The sequence below is a fragment of the Mangifera indica genome, chromosome 1 (genome assembly GCF_011075055.1).
Source record: "Mangifera indica cultivar Alphonso chromosome 1, CATAS_Mindica_2.1, whole genome shotgun sequence".
NCBI classification, from domain to species: Eukaryota; Viridiplantae; Streptophyta; class Magnoliopsida; order Sapindales; family Anacardiaceae; genus Mangifera; species Mangifera indica.
The window spans coordinates 4,218,532-4,234,005 of record NC_058137.1 but is presented as its reverse complement, the minus strand read 5'-3'; the positions used below and the strand labels follow the sequence as shown (position 1 = coordinate 4,234,005).

Here is a 15,474-nt window from a genome sequence, read left to right as displayed (position 1 = left end):
AGCTAATGTCACAGTGCTGATATTCGCTGAAATATGAAGAATGGGCTCCAATTTGAGCCTGGAATTAGACAATTACAAACTCTTCTTAAACATGTACACGCTACAAACATCATAGGGTCAGAAAACAAGATTTTTAATGGTGAGCGAATAGCTGTTAGTCTTGTTCTCCATACATTGCCATAACGGCATTCTGGATCTGGTCTCAGTCGTGAATTTTTATGCAATATCATGGTTGTCTACTTATCACCTGCATCTGGTTTAACGCCTGTCTTGCGCTACTTATCACCTATATCTCCATTACCTTTTGTCTTGTTCAACTTGCTTGCTGGGAAGTGCAGTCTAGCTATCAGAGGCCGGGGTGCTCGTGTTTTTTGGTCAAATCCTCGCACACAAACAAATCCTGCAAGTAATTTTAGGTCAAGTTTGAGCACTACTGGCCACATGATATTAGTTCAATTAGAAAGTATTCTCTGGACATTTGTAGGAAACATAATTAGGTATTTGGCTCTAGTATTTTTACTTCTTGGCTACACAAACTGAATTGGGCCTCGATAAATCTGTCTTGTACTTTTCATAAGCAATTCAAGGTTCCGGATTGCAATCAATAGAACAGGCAACACAAATATGATTTCAAGATTGTTTTCAAGTAATGACTGCTTATTCTACTGCAAATATGTTTGTTGGAAGGAATTTATCTATCCTATCAAAGGGCATATGTGTTCAAGACGTCATCAATTTGCACAACACTGCAGGCCCCATTTCTTAAAAAAATTATTGTTGTTTACCGGCTCCTTAATCAAGGATGCATGTTGATGAACATATGTCCGTCTCTTTGTCACAGACAAGCAAACACTTCACAAGGTTTAAAAAAAGATTGCTGTCATGGGGTGGTTTATAATTATGTTAAAAGATTGCACTGCAGTGTGGAAAGTGGCTAAGCCCTAAGATTGCAAATGCTAATATGATCATTAGGTTGGATGCATAATTAGTGCATGCCTTTTTGTGTCAACAGCTGTTAACATTAATCTGTGGCACATGGAGAGACTAGTTGGTGTCTGAATGTTTAATTTAATCGTTGATGACAATGAAGGAAATGAACCCAAAAAATTGCTAAAGGTTAATGGAGCTTTTAATCTCTTATCTAGGCTCAGTCCAAACCTTCATTTTGAGAATTAACTCCAGGACAAAAAAAATTAAATTTTTGGTCTATCATCTAGTTAACTGTTGGAAGTTGACTTGTGCATCCTGAATAGTTTCCCTAATTTCTATGCCAAGTGTCTTTCTATATGGCATTGACTTGTCAATGATATGATAGTGTTGTATAGGATGACAATGAAAGTACTTAAGGTGTGCAATATTGTTTTGGTTAGAAAGAGAAAAACTCCATCTTTCTTATATGCCATACATATAATATTGTTGAAAGAGTAACTAAGCAAAAATAGAACAAACAAGAGGGTTTCATTCAACTATCCATATAATAGAATGATGCAGCTATTAATAGGAAACTGAGCTGCACTTATAACTGATTGAAGTGAGTTAAAGTAAAAGAGAGTGAAGGAAACTTGCTACACCTAAATTATCCTTTACTTTCATATCCCAGTTTTAATCTATTAAGCTGCACTTCTAAGTGACAAGTTGTCCTGGTTTGATAAAGAAGAGTGGTGAAATAACCTACTCCCTTCACAACACTCCTGTTTCGATTTCCACTACTTATAGTTAATAGTCTCTTTTTTTTTTTTTTTGAACTCTGTTAAGGAAACCAGTGGAATAAAAATTCTTAACAGAAGTATGCAGTTATATAATGGTTTGTAAAGGCAATATTGCAGTGTCTCTTTTTCTTTTGAACAGGTTTTATTCCATTGGGTTTTACTGGCGAAGTTTTTAACAAGGGGAGTGGATTATTCCATCACTCTTCTTTCATCAATTTGAGTAAGCTTTATCACTACCAAGTGAAGCTTAATTGATTAAATGTTGACCAATGAAAGGAAAGGCTGTTTGGTGTAGCAAGTTCTCTCCATATGCATTTTCTTTTACTCATTTTAATGATCTTAAATGTGGCTCAATTTCCTATATATAGCTGCCTCATTCCATTACATGGATGTAAGAAGGAAACATGAGCTTTGAGGGTTAAGAAGCTATAACAGAAAGCCACATTACTTCTTCCTCTATTTCAATTTATTCCATTTGTTTTATTTTTGCATAATTTCTCTTTCAAGAATATATATTACAACATGTTTTTGCAGATTATTTCATGGTGTTTACAAATTATCAGAGTTGATATTACATCAAGATTGTTGTCTCTGAGTAAGCTAAAGGCTTTCCTCACTAGTTTGTGGGTAAATCTTTGTTCTATTCCTGTGCAAGGTCAACTATATAGGATGATTCCATGTTTGTTGGTAACATCTGTCTGACTGAGCATCTGATAGACTTGTTAGGAGTTGTTTTTGGCGTAACTGATGTAGGACATATAAGAAGTATGTAGTCCTTGTCTTTCTATATTTTTGGATTTGTTTATCTTAGTTAAATTAAACTTTTATTTCATTATTTTGTTTGGGTAAGATTTCTGTTTCATTGTTTTTTTATTATTATTAGGGAATAGCTTCATTTCAATTCTCTCTCTCTCTCTCTCTTTTTAAATGTATGATCTAGAATTTAGAATGCCATTAACATTGTGTGGTAATGAAGTTACCAATGATTTAATTGTCAATTGGCATGGATCTTCTTAGAAATTTGTGTAGTCAATTAAAACATAATTTAAAGCTTATTCTTTACCTTTGGAGTTAATAATGTTGCTGATTCTGTCAGACTAAAGTTTATTGAGTGAGAATAATCTATAATGGGTAGAATTGCCGGAGTTAGCTATAATTTACACTCATTAGCATCTTGTATGTGTTTTTCATTTGGTCTTTCCTAGTCAAAATTGGATAGCTTCTTGCTTTGTATATAGGATTCAGATTCCTAAAATGTTTTTAAAGAAACTAATATTCTGTACAATATCTAATTTTTCAGTTAACTGAGAGGGAGAATATAAAGAATTTTCTTGAAATTTGAAGCTTTGTTAGAATCATAGTTGAAATCTATTGGCAACCACATATAGCACTAATATCTAAGTTATACTATTAGGTTTAAGATCCTGTATAGAATGACTATTCCTGATGAATGAGACAAGGTATTGTGTTTGTGCAGACTAACAGATTTAATTTTCAAACACCTCTTCTTTTTAGATGACATGAATTTCTAAGGTTGATTATTTTGACAGATTTTGTCAAGTGTAGCAAGGGAAAACTTCTACATTCCTATAGAAGAGAGAATTCTTATTTCATGGCCAGTACAGAGTGGCTACCCTTTGTTTGCCTGTCCAAGAGTACGTTTTGGTGACTATTATACCATGTTAATAGAAAAGATGCTGCGTATTCTCATGGGTGTCACTGTGTCCAGTCTTCAAAAACTAAGAAGCCTCATTTCTTGTGTAGGACTTAGGTATATTTGTGAAAATAGAAGTCTCATTTCTTGTATAGGGCTGAGGTGCATTTCTAAAAATAGAAGTCTCATTTCTTGTGTTGGGCTGAGGTTTATATCCAAAAATAGTATGGTCTAATGTTTGTACATGTACACAATGCAACAATTAGACTATTGATGGCTAAATTTTCTTATCAAAGCCACCTAGAATGAAAAAGTTAAAGTATTGACATTGTCACATACCTCTCCAGAAGCAGTGTTGGATACCTTCTGTTGTTAAACCTACAGACAAAAGACTGAAGTTGAATGCATTGTCTGACGTAATAACAATCATTAGAGCCATTCTTGTTTACAATTTTTACCTTTAAATATTGTAGGTATGGAGGTTCCAAAATACACAGTCCTTCGTGGTAGGTTCCATATCCACTCCCTAGGAACATTAATTGGGTTCAGACTAGAATCATGGTCTGCAAATACCTGTGCATATGATATGCAAGGAAAAGGAAGAGTTTAAATAGTGGAAAGGAATCCAATGCATGAATGTTGTGGTTGAGTAGTTTAAATAGTGGAAAGGAATCCAATGCATGTGTTGGAGTTGAGCTTACCTCATTCACTTGGAAGTATGTGCCATTGAGGGGAAAGCTGCCTCTCATGGCTGTTCGACATGGTATCTGACAAAAAAGGTTTCTAGTGCTTGTTAGCAGTTTGTATGTATGATATCTTGGAACAGTCATACATGGCTATAAAATTTACATGCTTACCAACAGTGTCCCTCGAACGATATGAGACTGTGATTCCCGAACACTGTTGCAAGAAAAACATGTCTTCTCATTACACAATTCGCCATGTTCTTGGGAATTGCACATCCATGCAGGAGGTTGAATGGAATTTACCGTTTCACCTAAAGAAATTTACACCAAGTTATGAATTAATTAGAAAAACTCAAATTTATGTAAAATTTTTGATAGGTAGCATGCTCACACATAAATTTACAATAATAATGTTATTTTAAGCTTTTCCAGAAAGGTTTTTGGCCCACCTGGTGTCCATATGGCAAGGAGATATCTGCCTGGATCATCAGGTTCTCGTTTTTCCAACTGTAAATAGGAAAGAGCAAAAAATAGGAAAGACATTTGGAAACAGAGTGCTAACTTACACTTCATATTATTTTTGCCTACTAACAAAAATAATTTTCCTGCTTAATGGATGCAAAGTAACTTACCCCTTCCAATAGAGGGTGTGAATCTGGAAGTTCGTATCTGCAGGGTGATCAAGAAAGAATTATTATGAATTACAGGATTTTCCATTTAGTGTAGATATGGGATTTTCAAGGAATTATTGTTTTGTGTACTCAACAGTGTACTACCATTCACACATTCTTTGGCAGAGCTGCTCTGCTTTTCTTGCCCATATTTATTGATCATGACTCATTTCAATTCCTTTTGATACTTCTCAGTGACTAATTTTTGACAAGTTTTAATCCAATAGACATTCACCTTACTGAACCAGATCAATCTACTGTTGATAACAAGCAGTCCAGAATTTTTCACCAGACTTTTGAATGATAATTCAATTATTTAGTAGTTGAGCGTTTACTTACACTTGGTGCTCTGTTCGTAGATGACTCACATTCTTAAGCTTGGGTGTAGGAATAGATGCAACTTCTGCTTTTAAAGCAACTAAAGCCTTGGACATGTCATCTTCTTGAAGTTCCATATTTTCTTGAACAAAATTTTGTAAGGTCTGAGAGAACTCTTCCATGTTAAGCTTGATAGTAGGAATTTCATCAGGGTCCTCACAGAATGTATCCTCCATGTCAGTTTCTGTTACTTGTGGGCATTCTGGTTCTGGGGTTGCTGGTTCTTCAATAATAGGTTCACAGTTATTGGCTCCCACTATTGCTTCTGATTGCTGGGTTCCTTCGGGTTGTTCCATTGCTTGGGGTAATGGTAGGGGCAATTTGTTGATTTGAACTTCAGGGTTTTGGTCTGAAGTTCTATTTTCTTTTATAGTCACTATAGATCTCTCCTCTGGCCCTGGCAGTGCAAGCCTAGAGCTGCATTCAAAGTTATATGTAGTCAAATAATCAAATCTTAATATTTGTATATGTATCTTAATGGAAATTTTGTTCCTCTTAGGTGTACAGTACGGGAATACTGCTGTTTCTGATCTATGGTTGGATATTCTTAATTAGCTGAAATGTTCACTTTCTCTTTATGATAACTCTACATCCTCCAATTACCCAAATGAGCTAAGAAGGTAATGGATGGAGGTAATCACCAATAAACTGATAGCTGCTCTTTGAGAACTACTAGTGCAAACGTAAAGCTAGAAACTATAACAAGTAACATGCAAACCTTGCAAATGCACTAGCGAAATGTCTGCATTCTCCCCTCATTGGGCAAGCATTGCAGTTTGGTTTGCTTTTTGTGCAGAAGACCTGCGAAAAAAATATTTTTATTGACCTTAGCATGTTGTTTATAAGCAAGAAGCATAACTTAAAAATTTAATATGTATATGCGTACAACATACCTTTCCAAATGTAATCATCTGGTAATGTAGCTCATACCTATTAGTAAATATTGCATCAAGTTAACAACAATTAATTCCCAGATTAATACATTTTATTTTGGTTTTCTTGCTAATTGTGTACAAGTAAACAAATAGGAAGTCAGAATAATAAGATGCAATGGAATTTGTCATTACAGAGTCCGCTGATCAAGTTTGCATAATCGGGGCCACAGATACTTTTGAATGGATTCCAGCACTGGATACCTGTTGTTACAAGAATATTAGTTCAGTTGTAAGTACCGATAATTTATATCAGTTGTCTGTTTGTTCATGATACTCACAGTTCTAGAAGATGCAACTGCAGTGACTCAGGCAGTGGCTGAAGTGGAACCCATCCAAGTCTTACAGCTATGCGCCCAACATTTGTGTCAACCTGTCAGAGTATCATAAAAGTTAGAATATCATTCCATTTGTTTTAGATATATTTGCATCTTATAACTAACTTACTGGAAATGCAAGGTGGTGAAGTGTAAGAAGTCGCACACACTCCACACTTTTCAAACCCAGTCCACGTATGCTTAGCAGATACTCTCTAGAAGAATAAATCTTGTTCAGTAACTTTTAAGTTTATATATAAAAATTTGAGTAGGATGCTTTGGATGTACAGTCGAAGTATGTGAACAGTATTCGAACAAAGTTGTGGTATATCTAGATGATGTGTTACAACATTATTTCAGTATTTTGAGGCAACTATTGGAATTTACTTTATGACTTACTTTGCTTTGTCAGGTGGGACATCCCTCAGCCACTCCAAATCAATGCTTCCATGTTCTCTAACAATTCGGTTAAGGAAATCCTGCATGGATTGTCAACTGAATTACTTGATGTGAAAAGCTTTCTACCCAGGTTAGTATATCTACAAAGTTTATTTATTTAGTTATTTTTTTGTGATGGAATTTAACATTTTACCTTTATTCGTTCAGCAAGCATGTTGTTCATACCCCGTGCCTTGATGGTATTGGCAATCTCGTTAACATCAGCGCATCTTACAGCTTCCCAATCCAATGAATCCATGTTGTTTTCTGGTCTTTCTTTCCTTCCATTCACTTCCACCTGTCTCCTCAAACTATCCCAGTCAAAGTTCTTTTTTTTATCTTTTGCAATCTTTCTACCTTTTGCTTTTGAAGCATCATCATCAATTTCATTTAGTTCTTTGCTAAATAAACAGCCATGCTGATTCAAGTCGGACACTGATGTATTTGGCTGGATTTTTTCTCGGTTATCACATGCATTGTTGCTTTCTGTAGTGCCCTGGGTTTCTCCTGAAAGGTTTGATAGATTCTGATGTTGCATTTCATCCTTTTGTCCTCTGGCCAGCAATTCAATAACTCTGGAATCTCTAGATAGCTCACTTTGATGCTTTTCACTTAAATTCTTGCCTTCTTGCATACTATTGCTTGCTTGCTTAGTTTCACTGGAAAAACTTGGTGCTTCTTGAACTCTAAACTTAGTTGCATCTGTAGTTTGACTTGTGAATTCTGATGTAACAGCAAGTTGTTCTACCACACTGTCTTTATTATTTTTCATGGATATGCCAGAAGATCCTGTTTCTTCTCGAAACATGTCATAGCATGCAACTTCCACTGCTGAATCTTGGGTAAAATATGGATGGAAAGTACTGGGTGATATATTTGATTCTCCTAAAAAGTCTTTAGGACTGTCTAAATCTTCCACTTTTTGTCTTGGGCTGCCATTTGCCACGGTTTGGAATTGATCAGTTTCATGCTTTGAGTTCTCATCAGATGAGATATTGACATCTCCATGGTTGTAAACTTTAGGTAGCTTATTAGATTTTGCCATCTGCATAAGCTCCACAAAAGAACATTCATCAAAGCTGTTGGCTGCAGACCCATGAGTGAGATCTGCTGCCTCCGAGTTATTATCAAAGCTTGATTTGCTTCTTTCAGCATTTTCAGCAATTGAAGAATCCATGGAAATTTGAGATGAAACCACCGAACTTTGAGATGAAAGTAAATGATCGGCTGCTATTCTATATCCTACAGAACATATTGTCTCTGTTCCAGTGCTCTGTATGGTTGATCTGTTCAGAATTGTATCATAGCATGCTTCTGAATCACTTACGCAAGAATTCAACAGCCGGCATTTTGACTTATTTATTGAGTTGACAGTGCTGCTGTTTCGAAAAGATTCATTACTGCTGATGACCTCTTTCTCTTCATTAATCTCGGTATTGTGGAAGGTCATGGAACTCTGGTCACAAGCTGGTTGATTTGATGTCTTTCCAGTCCATTCTACAGCGTCTTCAGTATCCAGTATGTACACTGCTGGCTCTTCATTCACTGAACTAGTTCCTTCTACATAACATGGTTTCTGGTTCTTTGACTTGAGTGGAAATTGTGCAGCAAGTGACATAAATGCGGAACTGCAAATACATAAAGACAAAGTAAGATAATGTCCTATGTGCCTTTCCTCTAATTTCATTGTGTTGTTGGGCTAATATGTATGTTAGAAACACTAGTTCACCTAGAAAGATGGTCTGAAACATTCTGAGTAAGAAAGACTCCGACCACCGAGTCCACGACGGATCCTTTCCATTTAGAGAAGCGTCTGTCCCCTGTTCAAAAGCCATTTTGCTGGTATAATATGAACTTGTAACAGAAACATTGTGTGAAATTACTCAAATAGCATTTTAAGGTAGAACTAAGCACTTAAACTTTCCATAAGTGCATGCATTAAAGTTTCCTGAAGTTCTAGACATGAACATGTAGATTCATGAAATTCACATCTGAGGAGGAAATTTTTAAAACCAATTTCAACAAAGTTTTCATCATTTAGCTTAGAGCAGAGCTTCCGTTTTGTAGAATACACATCTGGTTTTGTCTGTCCTTTAAATTACAATGACATGGAAGCATTTCCATTACATTTGGATGCTTGTCAGGTTAAGAACAAAATATATGGAATCCAGCTTGGTACACAGTTTGAGTGCTATCTTATTCTATGCTTAACTGAAATTTGCTGTTACTTTTGCACTGCTATGGGATATTATCTATATGGACTGTAGAATTGTATCTCTGTTGTTAAGGCTGTACAACAATTGTTGACATTTTGGTTTTAACATGCTCCAAATTCAGTGTGCCCTGATTCTTTTTTACAATTAAGCTTTCACCTATATCCTATCTATATATTTTGGCTTGTTCTGAAAACTTATTTGCTAATGCCAAAGAAACAGAAAAACAAAAAAATAAATAGTATAAAAGTTAGCATTCTCTCCTTTGATAGTGGGATAATCACAATAATATAGGGTGGTCTTGTTTCTAGTCTTTTGTGGTTTGGAGCCATATTACAGTATGGAAATCCTAATAACCCATGTATCTAAATTCCTAAATAAGCATTTGGGATTCTCACGTCTGAAGTGTATAGAGGGAGATGTCAGAAAAGGGAATGCTACCTTGCACAAGATGCATGCGAGCTATAAATGAGTCAACACGACCATGAAACACTCTCCGTTCTTCTTCCCACCATTTTCTGTTCTCCCCATCTGTTCCATCAATACCTTTACTGTTGATATCTTCTAATAGAAGCTTCCATACTCTATTAGTTTCTTCATCAAGGTCTACCTTAGGCCGTGGACGTCGCTTCTTTAGAATCTCAAATGAGCCATGAAATGGTACAACTGTGCCATCTCTGTTATAAATGACAAGTGCTTTCTGCTCTTGGTATCTCATGCTGTAAGGGACAAGGGCATTCTGCTCCTGGTGATCAATGTGGCCACTTTCTTTGTTGATGTCAAGTTTCTCTAATTGCTCAGTCAGTGCATCAATGGAGATTATTCGTGTCCATGTTAGTTCTGGAAGAGAACCTGCATCAAAAGGTTTGCATGAAATTAATAAGAGCATTTTGGCAGAATAGGGAGCATTAAATAAAAATATAATAGACAAAAATTTCCTTCTGGACTGGCCAATGATCAACAGTTAAAGATTGCATCAAGTACCCAATGACTTGGTTGAGAACTGGTGGTGGTTATACGAGATGAACTTTTGCTGCTTTTGGGCTTCATTAGTACTGGAGGATGCTGAATTGAAGAAAGAGTTTCTCTTCTTAGTCCGTTTCTTTCGAGCCAATGTCTCACGCACCTCTGCTACCAGTGCTTCTATACATGTGTGACGCCTCTGTGAATTCCCAACTTGTTGCATATCACAATCCAACTGCCCTTGGTTGCCTTGGTAAGTTGGTAGCATTCCACACTCTGCCATTCTGGTTAGTGAAGCCAAGTCCCGAACCCGAGTAAGACCCTTGGATCTCCTTTTTGTCAGTCTCTCTGTTGGTATTAAAGCTAGGATATCCTCAATGGTCTTCTGTTTATCTTGAAGATTGCTTCCTGCTTCTCGTAGTGTTGTAATGCCAATTGCATTCCATTGAGTGGAAATAGAGTTATTGATTTTGGATACAGAAGAAGCTGCTTTGGTATCATGTTGATAGCATGTTTCCATTTTGACATCTGTTGCAGTGGTCACAGAGGATGATGCGCTAGATGTAGAAGAGTTTTGCCCCTTCTCAGTTCTCTTTTTCTTGTGAATATTTGGAATCCAATGGTTTTGATATGCTTGTAAAGTATTATAGTGGATTCCAATCAGATTTGAATTGTTGGCTTCTGCCTGCTCAACGGCACTGGTATACTTTCTCTTTAATCCCCATGCCTGTCCTGGTTCAATGAAGATTGTGCAGTTGCTGCATTTGGATTCATTTGTGATTCCTGGTGATTGTTGAGTCTCTGTTTGCAACATCATTTGTGTAGTAGCTTCCTGCTCAATATTCACAGCCCCCTGACCTGTGCATCCTGTACTATCATCTTTTCTGAAACTATGATTCTTTTTTTGTTGTTGGGCATTAGTCTCAGTGGGAAGAGGCACTGTTGGTTTCTGTCCTGCAGGCAATGACATGTAATCTTTTAGCTTTTGATTCACTGAACAGCTGAGATCATAGGCAATGCCTGCTTGTGTATTTTCTATTGTCAATTCAATTTCTTCATTTGGCTGTGATTCTGTATCTAAAGCGAAACTCGACCCACAAGTAGACTTTTCATCTCTATTTTGTGCTTCTATGTCAAAATTTAAGGTCCTTCTACATGACTTCTTAGTAGGTTCAAGTATTCTCAGGTCACTGTATTCTACAGATACTTCAGTTGGGGAAACAGTTGAGTCTTTGTTGAGACACTGCTTTCTCTCATACTTTCTCTTAACAGTCGGTTTTCTCTTTGAATCAGCTGGCATTGGAGTCATCGCTTCAATCCATTTGCTGAAGTCCACAATCAATTCTGATTTGCTCAATTCATTTCCATGTGATTCTGAAACTGAATCTAAATATCTTGACTGGAAGTATTCATCTTTAGGCTGTCCTGCATCAGAAATTCTACATGATTCATTGGTAGGTTCAGGTGGTTTTGGATTGTTGCAGTCTCCTGCTACTGCTTCACCTGGGGAAGAAGTTGAATGTTTGTTAAGTCCTTGTCTCCTCACATACTTCCTCTTACCTTTTGGATTTGTTTTAGATCTGGCAGGCATTGGGGTCACCGGCTCTAGAGTCATTAATTCAAAGCCTTCATTAAGCTGTAAGGATGAATTTGATTGAATTCCTCTTTCATGGAAGTCCTTTGCCCCCGATTCTGAAACTAAATCAGAGGACTTGCATGTAGAGTTTTCCTCTCTATTTTGCCCTTGCTTGTCAAAGTTTAAGGTCTTTCTGCATGATTCCTTGGATGGCTCTAGTGTTTTTGGATCAACAAATTCACCAACTGGCCATTCTGGGGAACATGTTGAGTCTTTGTTGAGTCCCTTCTTTCGCTCATACTTCCGCTTACCAGAACCAGCAGGCTGTGTGATTGCTGATTTTGGAGTTTTGAATTTGTCTTCTATGACCACCTTCGGCCTGTGCTTTTTCCTCCTTGGTTTAGGCTGGGGTGTTTTGTTCACATCAACAGCATGACTTTCTTGCTTGTCAGGGTTGTGATTCACCTGTAACTGTGTGGAAGCAGCTGCAACTGATGTATCTGTATGAGGCTGGAATAATTCTCTATTGCACCAGATACTGTTGGGTTCCCTTTTGGCAGCAAATTCATTATTCTGTGCTTTGCTTTCTGGGTTTGTTCTGTCATCTATAGGTGAGATTTGCAATTGAGAAACCTGGTTGCTCTTTGCTCTCATGACTTTGTCTGGTGTAATGGGAGCATACTCAGAGACTGCCCTTTGAGAGACTGCGTTTGGCATTGTTCCAATACAGAAATTTGGATTATAAGAATGCTGTTCATCTGCAGATCGCCATTTTGATATTACAGATCAGACATTGAACAAAAGGCAACAAAAATTAGTTTGGTCAATCTAATGGTTGGTACAAGTCTAGTAGAACATTTTTGGCCAATAGTTACATTTTAGATTTTGTTTGTTTTGTTTCAAGGCCAGATTATTTAATATATCTTTTATGATTTTATTTGCAGAAACATAAATTAATGTTTCTTGTTTTACTGTCTATTTGAGTATGCCTTATAATGCTAAGGAAAAACGCCTAAAATTTTTGGAGGCATGTACAAAATGCAGTGGATGTAACAGTTATGAGCAATGGGAAGTCTTTCTTGGTGAATCTGGTGAAATTTGACAGGATGTTTTAGCTGATTCTAATGTATCCTCCTGTCCCCTTTCCTACATCTTTCTGACTTCAACAAGTTTAAACCTTTTTGTAAAGAAATTATAGTATGGCTGCAATCAAAACAAACTTAGTTCTGCTTACATTCTGACATTTCTCGATTAGAATTGCCACTGTCCCCCACTGTCAAGCTGCTAAACACCGATGCTGCATTTGCAAGAGCTAAAAGATCTGTACAAGGCACGTTTTTCCATCCATCTATAGGACCCAAGGGAAACTTGTGGCATGCTTCGACCTTGTCACCTGTGCTCAACATTTCTGCAGTTGAAGTTGTGCTCCAGTTATGCGCACAATTATTAATATTTGCACCATCCTTATAGGCTTGAGGTACCTGACTACAACCAGAAGTATAGCAAGCTGATCCGAACCAGTTTTCTTGCCCCAGCTGATTTGCTTGGCCGTTTAGATAACCGGCCTGTGGTTTTGGCTGAATGGGCTTGCAAGGTGTTGCTGGAATCCATGAGCTCCGAGTATGAGACTCTTGTCTTCCTGGTGGTGTGCCACTATCCATGCCCTGCCTGTTCAATCTTTAATAAAATTATCAACCTCTTTCTCCCTCAACTAAACTTTCTACTAAAAATCTGCCTTTACATTTGTTTCCCAAACTTCAGTCTATCGAATGCCATATGTTGAGTTTTGCAGTTTAACTTGCAAAATCTCATTTCCCCTCGACCCCATCCAATAAAGAAATCCTGCTAAAATCAACTGAAACAAAATTAAAAAAATTAAAAAAAGCAGAGTTACAGTTCTCTGTTTGAGCTGAAACAGAATATCACTATCCCTTAAAAGACTGCAAAATCTAATAGATCCATTTCAGTTCTCTCTAAAAAGAGTTACAGAAATCAGTTATCCCATTTCAGATAATTAAGATCATCGAATTAAGTTTTACTGATTTTGCATAGTTTTAGTTTCATTATCAAGTGTAACAGAATACAAAGAAAATCCCTACAGATTCTCTCAGTTATCTCCTCACATAATGCCACTTTATTCTCTTCTGTTCCAACAGAAAATTAAAGAAAAAACTAAATAAAATATTATAAATTAAAATTATAGAGCTCCATATATTTACCTAAGACCAGAGTCAATGATGGAGATCTGGCTGTTTCACTTGCAGCAAATGTTCTAAGTGAGAGAAAATTTTCACAAAGAAAATACCCAAACACTATGACTTCAGCTTTTATAATATAAACGCCTTTTCTCTTTAAACAGATAACTCCTTTTCCCGGTAAAGAACTTAACTTTATTATTATTATTATATTTTGATAAAATTCTTTTAATCTTTGTGAATGAGAAATTTTATCCAAGGGTATAATGGTCCAGTAATGGTGGCCAAAGACCACGCCGGATGAAGCGTCAGGCCAAGACCCAAACACGTGACCCAACAGCAAAAGAATGGTGTTTACGTGGCGACACGCGCTTGACACTTGGCACGTGAGACGTGTCAAAAGTCAATTTTGGGGTTAGTTTGCGTTTGACGCCGTTAGGTGCGGTATTGGTGTTGGCGATGAGACCGAGAAGTTTTGCTATGTCGTTTAGTTCCAGTTCATGCATTCTCTCTGTTTTATCTGTACACGCCGTTAGTGGTCCCCTCGTTGCTGCTAAAATCAGCAATTATGCACGATTTACCATTTATGGGTTGGTGAAATTATTAAGTTTTGGTGGTGGGAAGGAAGTTATTATTTTAATCAGACGGTGGTGGCATATTTGTCTTTTCTCAAATAATTTACATTATTTAAATATATATTAAAAATGAATTAATTAAGTTTATCAATCAAATAAATATAATTTGAAAATTTCTGATTATTTTCTAGTTTCTCTAAGTTGTTTTTGTTCATTTGGATGAGGTTCAATTTATTTTATAATTTTACTTGAAACTCCCAATAACATTGATACGTGAGCAGTGAGCTTATACAATACATTTTAAATATTTAAAATAAATTTACAAAATTAATTATTTAAAAGTGTGGTTCACTTATATATTTACTGAAAGGAACATGTTGAAAATTAGATTAAAAAAAAATTTAAGATGAAGTTTGGATAAATAAACAAATTAACTAATTAATTTTATATGTTAATGGTAATATTTTTACAAAATTATTATTAAATTACAATTAAAATTGGTTTTAACATATGTCCTAATTAGACCGATGTTATGATTTATATGATACTTTTTATTTGAAAAGGAAAATAAAAAACATGTTTTCAATTTATTTTAGATAAAAACTTAAAAAATATTAACACATAAAATTAATCCCGACATATATAATTTAGTTATTTATAGGTATCTTTTACAAAATTTATGTTAATAATTTTATTTTTTACGAGAATATTTTATTTAGACCCAATAATTTTTTAAAATTTCAATAAATTGTATTAAATAGATAAAATTTTAAATTCAATCATTAGTTTTAATATATTTAATAATCTTTTATAAATATGATGCTTCTTTTGTCAGTCAAACTACGGCAGCCTTTGTCATTTTGCTCTGGGATAAATTTTCAGTTTGTAACAAACTTTTCTGACTCACATGCCGCTGTAGGTAAAGACAATGAAAGCAGATGGGCCCACCTGAAGCAAAGTGAAATTAATTTATTTATAAAATATATAAATAGAATCTAATCCACCTTAGAAAGTTAGATTGAACTTTTTAATTTAATTAGTGTACGAATCACTTGTCTTGATATGATTGATTCGACTTCAAAATAATAATTTAATTTAAATAAAAATTTTTATTAAAAAAATTATCAATTTCAATAAAAAATTGAATATTTTATTTATTATATTTTA

At 35.7% G+C, this 15,474-nt stretch overlaps 1 protein-coding gene across 3 annotated transcripts; it reads right to left on the bottom strand.

The window, feature by feature from the left end:
* Positions 1-34: 34 nt before the first annotated feature.
* Positions 35-13,903, bottom strand: LOC123192859 (protein ROS1A-like). 3 transcript variants are annotated; one of them, XM_044605536.1, is made up of 20 exons: positions 13,757-13,903; positions 12,772-13,392; positions 9,983-12,295; positions 9,440-9,850; positions 8,515-8,605; positions 6,940-8,413; positions 6,747-6,826; positions 6,478-6,562; positions 6,312-6,403; positions 6,166-6,234; positions 5,992-6,028; positions 5,817-5,899; positions 5,060-5,515; positions 4,682-4,718; positions 4,499-4,556; positions 4,221-4,360; positions 4,065-4,130; positions 3,822-3,936; positions 3,703-3,741; positions 35-400 (listed from the first exon to the last, which is right to left on the bottom strand). In XM_044605536.1, the coding sequence occupies exons 2-20, from the start codon at positions 13,196-13,198 to the stop codon at positions 276-278; spliced, it is 6,198 nt and encodes a 2,065-aa protein (XP_044461471.1). In that variant the 5' UTR covers positions 13,199-13,392; positions 13,757-13,903; the 3' UTR covers positions 35-275. The 3 variants fall into 3 exon arrangements, with proteins under 3 accessions (XP_044461471.1, XP_044461480.1, XP_044461488.1); XM_044605545.1 differs by having other exon boundaries at positions 12,772-13,379; XM_044605553.1 differs by having other exon boundaries at positions 12,772-13,382; positions 13,757-13,880.
* Positions 13,904-15,474: the final 1,571 nt, after the last annotated feature.

Excerpts from the sequence above, each read along its gene's own strand:
- LOC123192859 (XM_044605536.1), bottom strand. The coding sequence starts at position 13,198 with ATGGATAGTGGCACACCACCAGGAAGACAAGAGTCTCATACTCGGAGC. Across the intron at positions 12,296-12,771 it reads TAATCGAGAAATGTCAGAAT|ATGAACAGCATTCTTATAAT; the intron begins GTAAGCAGAACT and ends GGCGATCTGCAG. Across the intron at positions 5,900-5,991 it reads AGATGATTACATTTGGAAAG|GTCTTCTGCACAAAAAGCAA; the intron begins GTATGTTGTACG and ends TTTTTTTCGCAG.